General features: G+C 33.3%; 1 protein-coding gene across 2 annotated transcripts in view; it reads right to left on the minus strand.

Moving 5' to 3' along the window:
• Positions 1–1,310: 1,310 nt before the first annotated feature.
• LOC118189817 (paired box protein Pax-6-like) overlaps positions 1,311–19,011 on the minus strand; it is a 183,846-nt gene continuing 166,145 nt past the window's right edge. For both annotated transcript variants that reach the window (XM_085817505.1, XM_035360491.2), the window contains exons 6-9: positions 15,464–15,546; positions 13,937–14,130; positions 11,381–11,565; positions 1,311–10,636 (exon numbers count right to left, since the gene is read on the minus strand). In XM_085817505.1, coding sequence (XP_085673631.1) covers positions 10,542–10,636; positions 11,381–11,565; positions 13,937–14,130; positions 15,464–15,546 — 557 coding nt within the window. In that variant the 3' untranslated portion in view covers positions 1,311–10,541. The remainder of the gene's footprint in view (positions 10,637–11,380; positions 11,566–13,936; positions 14,131–15,463; positions 15,547–19,011) is intronic.

Genomic DNA, 19,011 nt, shown 5'->3' on the forward strand with positions numbered 1-19,011 from the left:
CTTACTTAACTAGGTGATTTTTAAAGTGCAGGAATGCGATTTCGTAGTCATTTTGCGCAAGTGAATACAAAACCCTTTGCGATTCGTGCTGGATCTCACCACCGGGGATGAACTTAAACATAACGGATGCATTATCTACGGATGAACCCGAAGATCTTGCAGTAATATGGCGCAATGTTCCTTCTGCTCAGGCATCAGCAGGAAGGAGAAAATCTGGCAGTATAACGCTGTATGTTCGCGTTCGAGGATAGACTTGTCTGCAGTAACTTGCATGACATAATACCAATGTTTTTCCCTTTGGTTGCATACACTGACTTAGTATCATACTATGACAGTAGAAAAGGGTAGCCTGTGCTGTCCTGGATGGTAATGGCTTCAGCCATCCAAATAGGAGCGTGAAGGCCATGAACGCAGAGTTATAGTCTTTGTTGCCTCATCCCGTCGTCGTCTCAGACATCTGAGGTTTGACGAGCGTCCGGTGGGCAGGTTTAGCGATGCGGTTTTGAGAGAGTTACTTTTGAGTAAGTCTGCGTTTCGGGATTGAGGCCCCGGCTCGTAGTAAAAAGGAATTTGTTATATCCTCTCTTCGAGGTGATTCACGACTAGTTTCAGTCTCCTGCCTATTATGGAGGGTAACTGGTTCAGCCGGAAACTGGTCAATCCTAGCTGCGTTCAGTTTGTAGGAAGGGCTTATAAAATTGATTGATACCACCGTACTGTTCACTGATAGTCCTCCAATGACCCGCATTTGCAAGTTCCCGTTTGGGTTCCACGCTGTCGGGAATCACGTCGTGGAGGTTCTTCCAGATCGCGTATTGATTTCAAGGACATTTCTTTCTCCTTTTAAAGTACCTTTGCCTCTCGAAATGTTGAGCAGGGCATATTACCTTTTCGCCGTAAGCTTTTCAGTGTATGCTTAATATCTCTGTGGCCAGTTTGCCCAGTTTAATGTGAAATTTTACGATGGCCCGGATTTTTTTCTCTATTTCTGTCTATGATGTTATAGCAGACTACCACACATATATGATCACAAAAGCATCATTATCATAATTCTCGCAGCTAACACAGCGATGTCTCCTAGCACACTGCCTTGTCATGATTGAAAAGGTCACTATAGTTACTATAGTTAAGAATGCAACCCTGTGCTGCCTATCGTTAACACGCTACAGAGCTCCAGTCCGTTAACTCTCTGTTACACTCTTCTTGATACCCCTTTTAAAATTTACCTCAATAATAATAAACCGAATTTGATTCAGAATTTACTTTATGCTTGGTAAATATGTTATGCTCTATAATGTAGTTATATATTATTTAGTAAACACAAGCGATCAAATCACTTACAACATTTTATTGCAAAAAACATTCCATCTCTCAAACTGACTCGCATACGCAACATTTGTTCGACACTGTACAATAATAATATTACACACTGACAACAGTATCAGGGGGTTGAAAACAACATTCTTCTTTAAATACCTCTTTAATTAAAACCAAACTAATAAAGGGTAAATTTAAATCATAGAAAAGTTCATAAATAATAGAAATTTTGAAACTTTATTTACATTAGTAACTAGGTATTTTACTAGTTTTAACTCCCTGATACACTTACGTAGTCCATTCTTTACAAATTTTCTAATTGTCATTAACAAAACAAAATTTATATCACACATGAATATTTTTTAAAGTATTAGTTTTAAATTAATCTATATACATTCCATAATAAATTGTAGCTTATGAACTTTTCTATTTAACTTTATACCATTTAATGAAAAATAATTTTTATCCAATATATATACATATCTTACTAATATTACACATTGGCAGAAGTACCAGAGAATTGAAACAATACATTCTATCAGCTGTAAAATTTGTTTGAACTTAATTAAAACTTCTTTTACATTAATAATGCATAAAAATGTTTTTTCATGTACAGTTCAGAACCTCTGTGACAAGAAAGGAAGTATTAATGATATTCCTAATGTCATGCTTTTTATTGTTAATATAAATGCAAAATAAAATGGGAAGATTTTGTTCTTTAATAACACAGACACGAATTTTTCATTCAAGAATTTATAAGAAATTTAGGATAATTTGGGTTTATTTTTAGTACAACTGAATATTAGTTTATTTAAGAGTATAAACTTTAAATAAATTATTTAGGAATAATAGTCAATTTAAAGACTATATATAAAAAAAAAATGTATAAATATTTCTGGTTACACAGTTTTTATTTTTGTATTGTGTATAGACAGTAAAGTGCTAAATTAAGAAAGCGTTTTTAAGCCAAAACGGGCTCGTAATTTTTTAAAAGTTAGCAAACATCCACTTAACGATGTAAAGCAAAAATGTATTGAACTGCAAAATACTTTTTAAAAAACTAATATTTTATGGTTTAAAAAATATTCTCTTTTGAAAGATATGTTACTGAAATAAGAAATCATTTAAATGTGCCTACAAATTTAAAACTGTATACTGTCGGCACCCTGCCAAAATTACGAATCGGCGAAACTGTTGTTTCAAAATTTAAATTTTGAAATCCTTAAAAAAAATTATGGAAGGAAATTATAAAACAAATTTAAGAAGGAACTGTTGCAATTAAAACACAGTAACTGTTTCTGCTTATTAATTCTTTTATGTTCATTCCAAATCATATTTTTTTTAACCTTTAGATCTAAACTATTAAAGATGTAAAAAGATCTAAAATATTTGTGAGTAAAAAATTGGGGGGAAAATACAGATTCATAATTTTGTCAAAGATTATCTATCATTTCCTTATTGATTTAGATCGAATTAAAAAGGGCACATAAAAAATTTCGAAGAGATAATTAAAATAAATTTTCCATCATAATTAACAAGCCTTCCATTCTAATTTAAATTATTGCATTTATAAATTTCAACAGTGAGAGTTGAGTAAGTTCCAGTAAAGAAGAGCTTCGTAAAAAACCATTAAATAATTGTTGCGTATTGCACGCACTTAATGGGCCTTAAAAGCTAATTATTATAATATTAGTTTTGAATTCTTTATAATTAAACAAAATTATTGCCATGTCCTGTATAAACAAAATTTGAGAATTCTTGGCTCTATTTATAAAGCCCTTCCTCACCATTAATTTGCTGTAACCTGAACATTACATCGCTCGTTTAACGGATTCATAGTTCATGCACATATTGAAGTTCTTGATAAATTAAGTAACATATTTATGAATGAAATTTCTTAGGAAGTAAATATATTACAACATGAAACATTTAATGAAATGCTGTAGAAGTGCCAAGATATATCCTCTTGTAATATGGCACACAACATGATTTATTTATAATACATCTTCGAACACTTGGTCCAATATTTATTTTTAATATTCCTTTGGTATATTAATCACTGTTTATCACTTTAAGTTTACGTTTATTCTTCACAGCAACAACAACAAATTTAATACAAATAAACGACGCATAAAATAACTTCAGATACGCATTTTCTTTGTATCAAATCAGCAAGTGACTTGTATTAGATTTATTTCTATAGACTACATTTTACCCTCGTAACGATATGGTAAAAATTGCAGAAAGCTACAGAATCTATTGCATGTTAACTTTTTGACCTCGTCTTCAGTTAGTATCTGGTTAGTCTTTTTATCAAGACACAAGTGTTGTAAGGTTGGTATAACATTGTAAGGATTAGAATTTGTTCTAATGGCTCATGTATGGGAAAAAAGAAGTGAGAAGAAGTTCATACAAAAAGAAATCAAATTAAGGCAAAAGAGTTCATCTACCTCCTATATTTACCGAAAGCATATAAAGTTTTGAAAATAATTTACTACGCTAAAAAATTAAAAATTGAACAGTTTAAATATTTAAAGATATAAAAAATATAATATATAAAAAATTTTAAATGAATCAGTTTTAAATATTTAAAGATAGAGTTAATGGAAGTCTTTTCATTATAAGAAGCTTTTAGCTAAGTGGAATGAGGCATATATTTCATCTTGTAATACTGAGAGCACCAAAAAGTTCTTTCCTTCTATTTACCATACACTGCATTTTAAGTCTTTCTCCTTTCTTAATTTTAAAGTATTTCAAATTTTATCTGGTCGCGGTAATTTTACATGTTACCTATTTTGTTTCGATCTAAGATCAAGTAATTTATGTGGATGTTCAAAAAAAGTACCTCAAGATGTGGAACAGTTAATTTTTTCCTGTCCTATCTTCGATGGCCTTAGATATGCTCGCAGAACGATTTGAAAACGTTTAGGTTGGCTTGGCCTGTGAACTTATCTGTTTTGCCGCCCAAACGTGATAGTGGTTAGCGACGCTGACTGCTATACCAGAGGGCCCAGGCTCGAATCCCGGAGAAGGCATGTATGTATAGTGTAAATGTATAGTGTCTGTGCTGCCAGGGAGCACTCTAAATATGCGGTGAGCCGAAAGTCCTCTCCCGAGGCTGGTGTTTGGGGAAGAGGGGTGGGAGACCCTCTTCCCCAAACTTTGTTCTTTGTTTTTGTTCGTTTTATTTATGCATGTAATATTTAATTTTATTTAACTTTTTTTACTTTTGTAAGCCCCGTGTTGTACACTTGTAGTGCATGGGGAGATTGTATGTGTTCAAAATAATAGACATAAAATGGAAATAATAAATGTTAAATTAAAATATATGAAAAATCATCGAAAGAACAAAAGTATTTAGATTTTAACTGAAAGCAGTTAAATAGAAAATTTTGTGCAGATTTTATTTATAGCTAAAAGAGTAAATTTTGAACAGCCTTTTTAGAATTGTGAAAAGTTTTCCCTCTATATTGTTTTTAGAGTCTATAGAGTTATAAGGTATTTCCCCCGCCTTCTTAGCATGCCTTCGTGGTATAGTGGTCAGCACGCTCGGCGCGTATTCGAGAGGTCCAGGGTTCGCGGGGGAAATACCTTATAACTCTATAGACTCTAAAAACAAAATTTACCCCCAGATTTCAAGAATCATCGATTCTCCGCTGGCGCTCCTAAATTTTTCTTTCGCATTCCCTGGAAGTGTGGGCCCTCCAAGTTGACAGCCCCCGGGCTAGTATTGAGTAGTTGTTAGTTATTTAATCTGCAGTAATCTTCAGCTGAAGAATTTTAGAAAATAAATAAAAGGAAAGAGAAATAATGAAGTAGAAATCAACTCGTTTGTAAATAAATAAATTTAATTCAAATAATTTAAAAGCAATTTTTGTTTTTGTTTGAGTCTTTAAAGCAGTATATGACGTACTTTCTCACGTCACTTTCTTAAACACCAAGTGCCCCCGCCCCACCCCAAAAAAAAAGAACTACCAATGAGACTAAAATTTCAGTCTCACATTATTTTCTTCGTTCAATCAAGCTAAATCTAAAAAAGATTCGAACTTATTTTTAATATAAATATTTATTTAATCTTATTCGAGGAAAACAGACTAAGCAGTTTGCCGTAACCGTAACCAGATCTGTACAGGAGCGACAAGATAGATGTTACGTAAGATATGAATGTCCTCAGGAGAGAACTGGAATTCGCCAAGTGTCTGTTCCGTTTTTATTTTCTTGGTTTTTATCGGATTTGGCGTCCGTTTGCTTATCGATTTTATGATGGATGGGCCTTTAGGGAAAGGTATGAAGTAATTCATAAAGAACAACGAGAGCTGACTGATTGTTGAGTCAACTTTCATTCAAATTCAGCAATTCATCGAAGTCTTCCTGACAGAACGTCGTAACTTCTTGCGGTCTTTAGACGACACTGAATCTGATATCTGAATTTCATACGAAAAGCAGCCATCCGTTCAGATCTGCGCGATAGGTAGAGAAGAGGACCTAACGCAGTCGACATAATCGGAGCCATATTTATTCATTTAAAAAATAAAAACTCTGCTTCGATTTTTTTTTCATTTATGACTTAGGTTATTTAAAGCTGTTTTATTCCTAAAACATTTTTCCATTTAAATTAATTGTTCGCGTTAAATATATTATTCTTTAAGAATTCACTTTTGATTTACTTTATCAGTATTGCTCACTACTGCACAGTATGTGCAAAAAGAGAACAAAGCCTTGTTGAAATTTAAGTACACCTGGCGATTTGTTTTCGCTAATTTCAGATTTGTGTGCACTGCATCTAATAACAGGTGGAAAAACTGATGATTGTTTGCTAAATACAGATATTTCCTTAATAAATAGTTCGCTGAAGATAGATTTCACTGTAAAATTTTGTTCTAGCCTATTTTTACAGTTTTTTTCCCGCTGTTAAATATTTATTAATTTTTAAATAAAAAATGTCCCAAAATTTTAAAATTTGAATAAAGAAAACTGTTAAAAATATTTTTCGAATAATGAATTCGATAAATGAAGAAAAAGTCTAAGCCGGGAAATTGTTATATATTGTGAATAAGCGACATGCTGTAAGTTTATGCTTACTACTTTTAATACGAGTGCTCTAAATTAAAAAGCTTACTACCAAGTCCGCAATCCGCTTTGCTTGTTAACTGAATTTTCCCTACTGATATTACATTTTTTCAAGATTTTAAATGTTCTCACAGTTTCTGCGCATAAAAAATCTTTTAAGGTACTGCAAAGCATTGTAAGACTCTATTCTTTTGTTCATTGTTATCATAATCTTCTCCCTGCGTATTTATTTGAATCCAAATTGAAAATTAGTTCTGAAACTGGAAATCTAATAAAAATAGAAATAAACTAATACAAATTTGTAGAAAGGGACTTAAGATTGCAATTTGAAATGAAATAACGTTTGAAACTGACGCTAATAACACGGACTTTTATCTGAGGTTTAAGTTTATTTTTCACCGCATATTAAAACATTATGCAATTGACAAATTTCTGCATTTTACTGCTTTGCCATTTTGCGAAAATCTTCGTCCCCTCCTGAAACCTATAAAGTGCATATGCGATTTATGAATCCTTTGACTCAGCAGCAAGTTCTCGACAACATATCGTTATACTAGCAAGTGTAGCATAAGCATATTCGATCCAGGAAATTCTTCGCAAGCAATCGCTGAGAAAGCGAAGAATGAATTAATCGAAAGCAATTAACCGAAATGGTCTATCGTCTTAATAACAGATAAAGGTTTAGTTGTAAAAAAAAATACTTGCTAGGTACTTGCGAGTTGTAAAAGAAAGCACTTGCGAGGAGAGGAAACTGCAAGTTCGAGCAACAGCCTTTAAAATTTCATAATATATCTATAATGAATGAAAATTTATAAATAACTAGCATTAAGAATATTGTAGCGAAAATCGCTCTTTTTGACCGAGCTCCTCATAGCTTAGCGGAGAAGGCGCAGGACTCGAAACCCGAAAGTACCGGGTTCGAAACCCATCAGCGTCAAGATGCCTGATAATTGGTTTTTATGTAAATATCCTTGTTGTTAATGTTATCTTATTTATGTAAATTTCCTTCTTATTCTTCCAGAACATTCCAAGTCTGGAATGTTTCAGCATGTTCACCAACTGTATATAAGTAGCTCCTCATTCAGTTCTAGTGAATAAAAAGTCTTTAGACTTTTACTTGCCTGTTCATTTATAGGATCCCCTAATCTACGCGACAGTTTGGTGGAGGCGCCGGGTATTTCTCAGTTACTACGGCAGAGTTACGCCGAAGCCTGCGGATTCGAGGACTTCCTCCTGAGTTCGGGCTCTTACAGGATTCGCGTAAAAGATCGAGAAAGATGGTTGATGAGAAGGAAACCGAGCAGAATTCTTCAGCAGCCAGTTCCGCTTCAAGTAATATCGCACCAATATCGATCCTGACGTACCAACTACCCAGAAGCCCGTGTATATCCAGCGGGGATAGCCAAGAAGATACTAATAGATGGCTCAAGGACTTTGATCGAATCGCCAACTATAACCACTAGGATGATCAAATGTGTCTGGCGAACGTCATTGGCGGAACCGCTCGACAGTGGTTCGATAATAATGAAGATACATTTACCAGTTGGACTGTTTTCAGGACTGCTCTTAAGAACACCTTTTCCCGAGCAGCTGATGTAAAGCGCCAAGCTGAACGAGTACTACTCACACGTGCTCAGCAAATCGATGAGACGTCTGAAGCATACATTCAAGATGTTCTCGCTCTCTGGCAGAAAGCAAACCCATCTATGTCTGAAGACGAAAAAGGGGCCCATCTCATGAAAGGTATTGCTGAAGATTTGTACCAGGTCCTGTCGTCCCAGGACTATGACAGCGTCGATGCCTTCGTGAAACGCTGCCGTCACATGGAAAGCCTTTGACGAAGACGTATCGCCCGATCACGATTCCAGAGGCTGCCTAATGTCTCCGCGGTGTCGGCCGATGCGGACGCCAATGAACTAAGGTCAGGTTATAGAGGCACTGGCACCCCTCACAGGAGCAGGGAGGAGCAGGAGGAGGACTCGAACCCGAAAGTACCGGGTTCGAAACCCATCAACGGCAAGATGCCTGATAATTGGTTTTTATGTAAATATCCTTGTTGTTAATGTTATCTTATTTATGTAAATTTCCTTCTTATTCTTCCAGAACATTCCAAGTCTGGAATGTTTCAACATGTTCACCAGCTGTATATAAGTAGCTCCTCATTCAGTTCTAGTGAATAAAAGTCTTGAGCTTAGACTTGTACTTGCCTGTTTATTTATAGGATCCCCTCATCTATGCGACAATATGAATACCTGAGTAGTTTTCTGTTGGTTTTAGACACGAACTGAAAAGCATTAAAAAGTAAAAAATATTCTTTTAAGTGTTCAGCTGATTCTTGCATCATAGCTTAATAAATAATAAATAAAAGTAGGATCACTCTAATAGCAAGAAAAGTCATAAAATTAATTGAAAAAGTACTTAGTTTAAAAAGTTATCAATATTAATTATGTTAATTGTTATGCTAAGAAAACATTTGCTTAGAACAAATTTTAGTTTTAAATAAAGCATGTTTTTGTTGATATTATTTACAATTGTACGAAATTTTTTATTTGTCGGGGGCGAGGGTGTCTGTTGATGCTGAAACAAATATATTTTCTACAAAATAAATTAAAATTATTAGTGATGTCATCCGCTTTGGGAGCTTGTTTTGTAAATTTTTCTGGGTATCTTAAAGATTATAAAAAAGGAAATTGTTTCACATTAAATCCTCCATATGCAATATCAGTCTTCATCTTGACTTGAATTATTAACAGCAGTATTAACTCTTAATGATGACATCGAATCATGTTACAGTAATATTACAATTTACCGTTACCTTACAGTTACAGTAATATAACAACAACATTTACCTTACAACGTTGTCCGCTGTTAGCTGTTGCTACATAGTATACCAAATGTGGACAAAATAAGGAAATAATCAACTTAATATCGGAAGTGCGAATATTTAGAAAGTTATTGAAGATGCATTACATTAATTCGGTCAGTAAATTTACTCTATGTTGGTTCACAATTAGAGTATTGTCGAATATATACAAAATCTAAACAAAATTGAGAAAGAATTCATTTCATTAAAACTTATAAATGGGTAGAGGATATTAGAATTTTGGAAATAAATCATAAGAGTTCTTACAGAAATATGTTATAAGTATCGCTGACATCATCCCCCCCTGCCCTGAAAATAGTAAGTTGTGTATTTTAAAGGCTATTATGCAGTGCTTCTGGGAAGACGCTATACTTCTATTCAGATTACACCTACAGATGATATTTTAAAGTGATGAAACATTATTAAATTACTTCACATGGCAACACTCCACATGAAGCACTAATGTTCGAAGGGAACATGCAGGCCTTCTTTTAGTTGTAACTGAAATGCTAAAATGGATGGCATAAAGAATTTGGGTGCGCCATAAACTTCTGCTTATAATACAAAGGAACACATGCTGATTCCTTAAAATTCCTGAACGTATCTGAAATTAAAACTTTTATAAACTTCCAGAAATGAATCTATCTTTTTAAAGGTTTAGTTGATATTTCAGATACATCTGAAAGAGGTGCAATAAGATAATATTACTATATTAGTTAGAAGACATCATACGCTTTATAGAGGCTTCCCAGATGTACTGACTACAGTGATGCACAATTGACTACAGTGAAACATCTCAAGGTACTTCTTAATTAGCTTCCGCATTTTATGGCAAATCTGTTCAGAAAGCACTAAGTCATGATCGGATTATGAGTCATTGCTATTGGTGACCTTACTATGCTCAAATAAGCTAGTCAGAGATCCCAAATAAAATAAAACTTTTCTCGATTGTCTACATAACTTTCTGAAGGTCTTGAACCAGTGATTGACTGGGATCTGCTTGAGGAGTTTTATGAATGTCTTCGGCCTTGGTCTTGGGCTGTGTATCTAACGTAGTAGAATGCTCCATTGGTGGCATGTTCCAGGTGGAATTTCGCTCCATCCCACTAGCGAGATGAAGAAACAAAGGATGTAAGTAATGAGACTCGCCCAGCCTAAAACCGTCGAGTATTGAAAGACTCCGATCATTCAAGATATCTTGCTGATATTGTTGTTGCTGAGTTTGTTGTTGTTGCTGATTTTGTTGAGGACCACTGGACGACCATTTATGGCGACCACTGGAGTCCCTTCGTCACTGAATCCGCGGCCAGTAATTGCCTGTCACTGAAATATCAGTTGTCTGTCCGGGAACCTGCACGGGCACTGTCACTCCTGGCGAGATAACACCTGAAATAAAAATAAAAATGCCTATGTGTATCCTAAATTAAATTTCTTAATAATTTAAATATCACAATCATCTTTTTATCATTTGATACTATCATTCCCAAATCGTCCGCAAGATCATCAGTAAAAATCTGTAAATTCTCAAGCCAGAAATGTTTGCTATTAAGTCAGCTACTTCTAAAGAATTTGTACACAGTTATTTTCTATACATTCTATCAGTGAAACTGAAAAAGTCCGTTCCATTTTAAATTTCAAAAATTTATTTTTAAACAAAAATAAGAAGTTGGCTTCATTAGAGTATTTACATCATTAATGTGTTTTAATCTTTTCTGCATATTACAGAAATAAAAAAATGAATATTTTATAGACTAAAATTTATTTGAAAACTTTAATAATATTTTGAGTTTTTTATTTCTGAAAATAACTTATTAAATTTTAATTAAAAATTAAGGGCAAATCTGTTTATTATTCATATTAAAAAAGGAATTCTGTTTCCAAAGCTCATTTACACGTCGTACACATTCATCTAAATTAATTCAACACCTTTATAAACTATACATGCTATACTACATTAACCTTTTACGTTATTTAAGAAATAAAAGTAAAAACACGTAAGTTAATGAACAGCAAATTTCACTTGCCCAAGAAAGAAGAATAAAGGTTCCGGTTTCGGATATTTAAAATCCAGATCAATAAAATTCTCATTTAAATTCAGAAAAAAGTGACTGAAAATAAATTTATATTTACCAGCACTATGCGGACTAGCTCCACTAACAGCGTAAGAAGGGTGAGTATTCATTGGCTGTGCAGGTGTGCACGTGGCCCTGGAATAAGCTCCCAAACTAAGTGTGTCGTGTAACATGTAGGAATATGCTCCAGGATCCCTCTGCTGTAGACAAGAGCTTGGAGTCATGCCTGAAACCGGAGCCATACTGTAAGCAAAATGAAAATTAGAATTATACTCATTATCCCAAAACTCCTAAGCTGAAAAAGGAAATTTGAGAAAACATAGCATTTTCAGTGAATATTAGAAGATGTACATAAAATTTTGATTTTAAACAGCAATTGGGTGGTAAAAGAAATTAATATGTTGCATAAAGTGTAGCAAAAAAAAAAGTAATAAGACTGTTGTTAGACGACTCCAATTTGATTCTTTATTATTTTCAAAGGACTTGGGAGACTACTCTTCATTAGAGACTTGCATTGCTGGTTATTTAAATTGCTTCACCGTGAACGAAAGCAATCATCAGAATCACATTTATTTTACTAAAAGCATATTTATTTTAATAATACATTATGATGGAAATACCTATAAACAGAGCTATTCATAAGACTTCAGAAAGGAACGATTATTGACCTTCTGGTCAAGAAAGACAGTATTTTGGAAAATGCGCAATTACTGATTACATTTCCTGTACTGTGGTGAAAGTATACCATGGATCAGCATGCTAGAGTGGAGCAACTTACTGCTCATATGAACATAACTGTATTCCAAACGACAGTTCAGCGAATCTTTTTGCGTTTCGGCTTAGGCAGATGGTGACAACACCTATGCTTATGACTGCTCATCGGCTGGAACTTGCGCAAAGATACCAACAACGAACTTTCACAGATTGAAAAAAAGTTGCTTTCTCCAATGAATCACTTTTTTTGGGGGGGGGGCTTTATATGACGGACGGACATTAACGCATGCGGCGAGAAACATTGGAGAACAAGGATCCATCCATCATTTGCGGACCAATACAAGCTGGCGGAGGCAACGTTATGATCTGGAAATGCTTTCATGGCATTCTTTCGATCCAGTTATTGTAGATGGCACTATGGATAGCGTTAAATACGCATCAACCTTTCAGACTGCGTACATCCATGCATACAGACTTTTCTTCCTGGCTCTTTCAGAACGAAAATGCGAATTGGTATGCAGATAATAAGTGGTGACACAGGTAGGTAAATGAGTGGCTGGAAGGGCACGAGGAATTTTTTCCTATATATTTTCTTGACACTCGAAATTCCCCAGACTTAAAGCCAATCTAAGAATCTAAGAAGAAGGACCACTTCGATCGCGTTGTTTGCTTTATGAATCCTCCAACGGCTATCAAATGTACTGTGGTTCCGTAGTCCTGTTTACACATGTAAGTACCTTACTGAGGCCCTCTTAACCGATGTGTCCGTTCTGCACATATAGTGGTTATTCTGGATATTAAAAGGTGGTCACATTAATGTGACTGAATTATGTATACTTTGTGTGCTGCTATTACTTTCCCATATTTTTTAATCATCTTTAATGCTAGAATGTTAACGCTTTCCTGGAACTGTTTTATGATGTATGCTGCAACCGAGTTTCAGTTTAAATACTACGTAAAGCAGGATTTGATGAGTTGTTATCTCAAGAACTGCCGTACTTAAATTTGAACAGAAATTGTAAAAGCTTATATTACAATCAAGTGATTGTAAATATTTTCAAATTCAGGTTTTTGTCGACTTTAACTCTGTATCAATATTCGATTTTTCTCTATAAATGGCTTACATGCCTACCCAATTCTGGGCACAACAAATGTGGATTACTTTTCTCTGGCGGACACAAAAACTGCCTGTAATTTCTGATTAATCACACTTTGTATAATAATAAAATAAAGTTCTAATTAATATTTAGTTAGTTAACCTCAGAATAACAGTTGCTTAATATTTGAATATATAATCGCATGCACATACCTACTGTATGTGTCTGCAATTTTTTAGCGTGTAGAATGCATATTTGCAATAGTTTTGCTTAAAATAAAGCACCACAACTCTTGTGAATATTACACTTATTCATAACCGTGTACATAAATAGCATATACGTTTTCATAGTTTAAAAGTTTCCTAACAGTTACTGGAGTACCGTCATAACAGTTTTACACATTGCAAATACTGTATATATACTGTAATACTATAATTAGTAACTCGTGTAAACTGTATTTAATTGTAAACTGTATGGCTATATACTATTGGATATTGCTTCCGAATATCTATCATTCACCAATATTGCATTTTTTGTGCATCATTATCCTGTTGGCACCGACTATGTCATGACAGAAGTTTTCCAGATGTTCATCCATTTACAAGATATAAATGTAAAAATGCATCTTGTGGATCAGCCATCCAATTAAAGTTGCTTAAAAATTAAATGATAAACCTAGGCATATAATTTATAGGAGTCTGTACTATGACTGTACTGTATGCAGCCTCCAATAGGTTATTGCTTATCGTAATTAATAAAAGTATCTAGCTATCTCAGCGGGATATTCAAAAAATTATATTTACCTATATGAATCTGTCATTGCACCCATTGGCTGTCCCAAAGAAGAGTACATAGTATTGGCAAACGTCCCATTTAATGGTAACCGTCCGGCTGTTGGCGTCGCAACCGGTGTCGCTCCAACTTGATCTCCTGCTCTTCTTTGTGTCCGTAGCTTTTCCTCTCTTCGCCACTTTGCACGTCGATTTGAAAACCAAACCTTAGAGGAGATTTTTTTTATGCTCAGCATAAGCTGAAGCAACACATTACATAATGCATTTACAATACAATGCGTCAGAGAAATTCATATACCCCATATATAGGTTTATGCATTTGATACAATATAATGAACTGACTTAGCTTGGGGTTCATATATGCCTAATCTCGTTAGCCATTTAAAATCATGTGCTTTTGTGACATTCTTTCCAGCACTAAATTCCACACAGCAGTCGAACCAAAAATCTCCCTTACTGCATGTTTCAACTGATCGTTAGTGGCATAGCAATGTTGTTTTCAGATCTTTCAGATCAGATCAGTATTTTTAGTAATAATTTAGGGGTAGGGGATTTTCTTGAGCACATTGTATATTGTAAGATAAATTCCTTATATCAACAATATTCATCATCTAAATAAAACACATAACAAAGCCGATAAAAAAATAACTTACAGTGTAAAAAAAATTAATGTAAAAACAAATGAACAATGTAGAGTGTTCACTTGTTTTTACATTAATTTTTTTAAGTGTGAGAAATATTATTGATTAAATATACGAACTTTTGCTTGATGCAAATGTATGATGCATACAGTTTTAAAAGTAAAAAAGAAATCGTTATTGCTATTTTAGTACATATAAGTTTACGAAGGAAGAAAGTCTTCTGAAATGCAGTTTAAAATAAGTTTTCAAGATGAGCAACTGTTTAACACATCAGCAATAAACAAGAATCCTCAAATAAATTTTTAAGATGATGTTTACAGATAGCTTATTTAATTAAATATTTGTAAGAAAACTAGATTCCAAACAATTTTCCTTTTACTTTATATTCTTGGCAGGCCATAAATGATGTCTTGTATGATTTGCATACTACTGTTCCAAAGGATGATATTATATGAGACAGTTTCACTTCCAGCTAATAAAAATTACGTTCTTTGTCCTCAACTAGACTTATGGGGAAGGTTCAAAATTATCTGCATTTTCCCTCTTTTATAGCAATTAATTTGATTTGGAACTAAAGATAATACGTAAAAAACCTCAAATCCGATGTCAAAAATGATGAATTCAATTTCTAAGTTTTCGCTTTTCACATTCCTCTTACGTTCCAAAATGATGTAAGTTCAGTAAAAGATTTCATAATCATTTCAAAACGTTTTATTTACGTTTATCACCACACGAATGAAATATTATGAGTGTTAGAAATTAACATAAATTTAAATATTTTAAAACCTTCACTAAATTTTAATTAGAAAAAGAGTTAATTTAAAAATTGAATATTTCTTCTTGAATTGTATCTTATCATAAAACTAAAATTTCAATTTTATACGATTCTTTCGCTTACCTGTATCCGAGCTTCAGGCAGAGCAATTTTTTCTGCTAGCCTTTCTCTTGCAAAAACATCTGGATAATGTGTTCTTTCGAATTCTAAGGGAAAAGAAAAAAAATTGCTAATTGAGATTTTTCATCTTTATAGTTCGATATACATAGATTTTTTTTAACTTAAGAAGAAATGAGATTGGGGAAGTAAACAAGAAGTAACTTAACAAAAAGACTCGATCTTTGAGTTTATCAGACTTTCCTAAATGAAAAAAAAAAAAAAAAAAAAAATTCATGAAGATAAGATTATAAAAACCATCGTTTTTCTCTCTTCCTAGTTATATAAAGACACAAAAAACAATTCGCGTAATGTAAGCGTTTATTACTATCTGAAGCAATTATTAAGTAGGTTAAATTCGGTAATTTTATCAGGCAAAGTACGCGATGATCGTCTGCCTGAGAAATGCCTTTGTAAAAGGCTTTTCTGTAGAAAACAAGTTAGCATTTTCATCCTACATAAGCATAGTTACAAAATCTCATACAGCCAACATGTTTGATCACTAGAAACATAACTTGTCACTATGTCATTGAGCGTAAATAATTCAATTAGTTTCAAATTTTTGACTTCCTGACAAAAACTTTAATGGATATGAGGGGAATCTTGCGTTGTCTGTTTATTATGATCTTTCTGTAAGTGTGAATTTTCAGAATTTCTATTAGGTCCATGTTCTAGAATGTTATAAGACATAATCATTCTAGAAATTTCAAAGAAGGCACTATATGACGAGGTTCCAGTTGTAGACAGATGGATTTTTAGATAGAAGAAATTATCATTTAAATTATGGCAATATAGCAACTGAAGTAAATTTAATGAGCTAAGATAGAGAGTTGAAACAATAGATTAGAGAACATGAGGCAGAATTAAAAATTAACGCAAATTACTTATTTTTTCGGAAGTTTAAAAAATAGACAAAACATATATACAGCGAAAAGAAATTTTTAAGAGGCTCTTATTTTCCCTTTCAAAATCACTTGCCTGTTTCTTGGGCATACAACCAAGGTATTGGTTGAAATTTAAAATTTTAATCGAAGCGTTTGTCTTACATAAATCCTTTGAGGGCATCCAAACATATATATATATAATATTTTTAAATATTGTGAAAATCACTTTCATTCGGCAGTTTTTAAAATTCACATTTTTCTGTTTATCACATAAAATGGAATACGTGTCATTTTTTGAGTTGTAATAACGCTATTAAACTCGATATTTGTGGCGTAATTCACATTGCGTCTCCAATCGAGCTAGCAAATCCGATCCCCAGAGCAATATTCAATGTAAATATTCCCTATTTGCAGCTCTGTAGCACTTGCAAACCCGAAGAATAAATAATAACTGCATTTTCCGCCATCACCCGCAATTATCAAGCTTCTTTCATCTCGGAGTATTCCTTCATCCCGTTCTTGTATTTGTCTGGTAATTTTTTACAGATCAAGATGACTTATACTTTGCAGTTCCCTTATCTTTTGTGGTAACCGTAACAGATATCATCAATTGGAATCAAGATATGTTAACTTATTTCAATCTGTTTTGCTGAATTTATGAGTACTTTATATGAAAAAGAAACAATATAAATAATTTTTGTTCTGAATTGGAATAATCATTTCAATTTCATATCAACAAAATACAAAAATGTTTATACATACAGGGCGTTAAGAAAAGGTGGATAGATGTGCATGCTGCGTAGTTTTTTAAATATAAGTACTAGGCATGAACTTCCAGTTATAGAGTTTCTTAAATCATTGTAAAGAATTTAGCGAAAGTATTTTTAACGCTGAGGTTGGAAAAGTTCTTTTTAAAGTTAGATTTTAAATAAAATCTAACTTTTTACGTAGTAGCTATCGAAAAATAAAAGTACAGTTATTAAACATTTTATATATATATAAGTTAAATATAAAAGATTCCGCATTTTTATCTGCCCAATTGATAATTTCTAGAGAAAGAATTCGTACTGATTTAGATTTCATTTTAATGAATGCTTCTGATCATTCATCAAAAGTCTACCAAGCACGAGCTGATCATTTCAACAATTTCTGACTCCATATTACGTAGTCTTAGTTAGCTTGTAGAGTCATTACGTTTATTTGATGCGGGAGACTTGAAAAATAAGCAATGCCCTTGCCGGCACTCGAACCTGGACATCTCAAATACGTACCAAATGTGCTACCGTTACATCACGAAGGCATGCGGAAAGGAGGCAGAAAATACCTTATATACTCCCTATTTTAAAGGGCGACCGAGGATTAGAGGACCCAGTCACCAAATCCTGTTGGTGACAAATCATTTTCTACCTACTTTTAGTTCCGGCGGCACTGTAGAGTCATTAGGCGTTTTTGATGCGGGAGACGTGAAAAATGAGCAATGCTCTCGACGGGATTCTAACCTGGATCTCTAGAATACACGCCAAGTGTATTCTAGACCTTACACCAGGAAGGCATACAGAAAGGAGGGAAAAAATAACTTACAAGCTCTATGAAATTACTAATTACATATATCTCCGAGGATAGAATTTTGGAAGTAAAAGTAGAGCCTTTCTTTCTTAAGTCATTAAGTAAGGTAAACGTTTTATCAAACAACTTTTTTTTCTACATTTCGATACTCCAGGTTTATTAATTTTATGTAATTTTTGTTAAATGGATCAAAATCTATGCGATAGCTTGTATATTACGGCAACAAATGAAACGAGAATATTTTTTTTTTTTTTTCATGTCAATTCTTACTTAGTCAACAAAGAAAAATTTTATTTTAGTTACTTCTTATTAACATTTTTTCGCTTCTAATTTATGAATCTAAAGGTGGTCTATAATTTCTCATTCTATCCATCTCTTGCAATGCTTCATTATTGCAAGGAACCTTTCCAATGAGTTTCGAACCGTCCAGTTCTTCAATAAATATTCCATCTAATAATTTCACACGACTCAAGGCGATATATGCTTGACCCGCTGCGAGGAGATTTCGTCCTAGATATATTACTACATAATCTACAGTGCTATTTATTTATTTTAATAAGCAAGGGACATTTTAAAGGGTTATATTTTAAACACATATTATTATCACTTTGACATAAAAATATGGGGAGAATTTTCGCTACATAATGGCACACTACATCCGCTTCATCCAACTCTATAAAACTACAATTCTTTAATTCCATATACTTTAAAAATCTTTTGAACTCTGTCTTACTGTTGCCACTTATGTTTGTTAAATATTACAATCCCATTTATCACAGTCCTGTACTATTATTTATAAGTTGTTATAAAATTAATTATTACAGCGCGTGAGAATTTCTAATAAACGGTCATTATTTGTAAGTCTTATAATATAGTTAATAAAAACAGCATATCTTTAGTTCCAATAAACAGGAACAAATAAGTCGGAATTGACTATAATATGTGAAAAAACTTTATTAACATCAAGTGTCATCCACTACAAGTTTAAAAAAAATGTATTTGAACTTGAGTGGATGAGTAAAAAGTATTTTATTAAAGACTGAAAATTTGAACAAGATATAGGGA

This window comes from Stegodyphus dumicola, chromosome 5 (genome assembly GCF_044657685.1).
Source record: "Stegodyphus dumicola isolate Sdum_Otavi_A_Nest chromosome 5, ASM4465768v1".
Lineage (NCBI taxonomy): Eukaryota > Metazoa > Arthropoda > Arachnida > Araneae > Eresidae > Stegodyphus > Stegodyphus dumicola.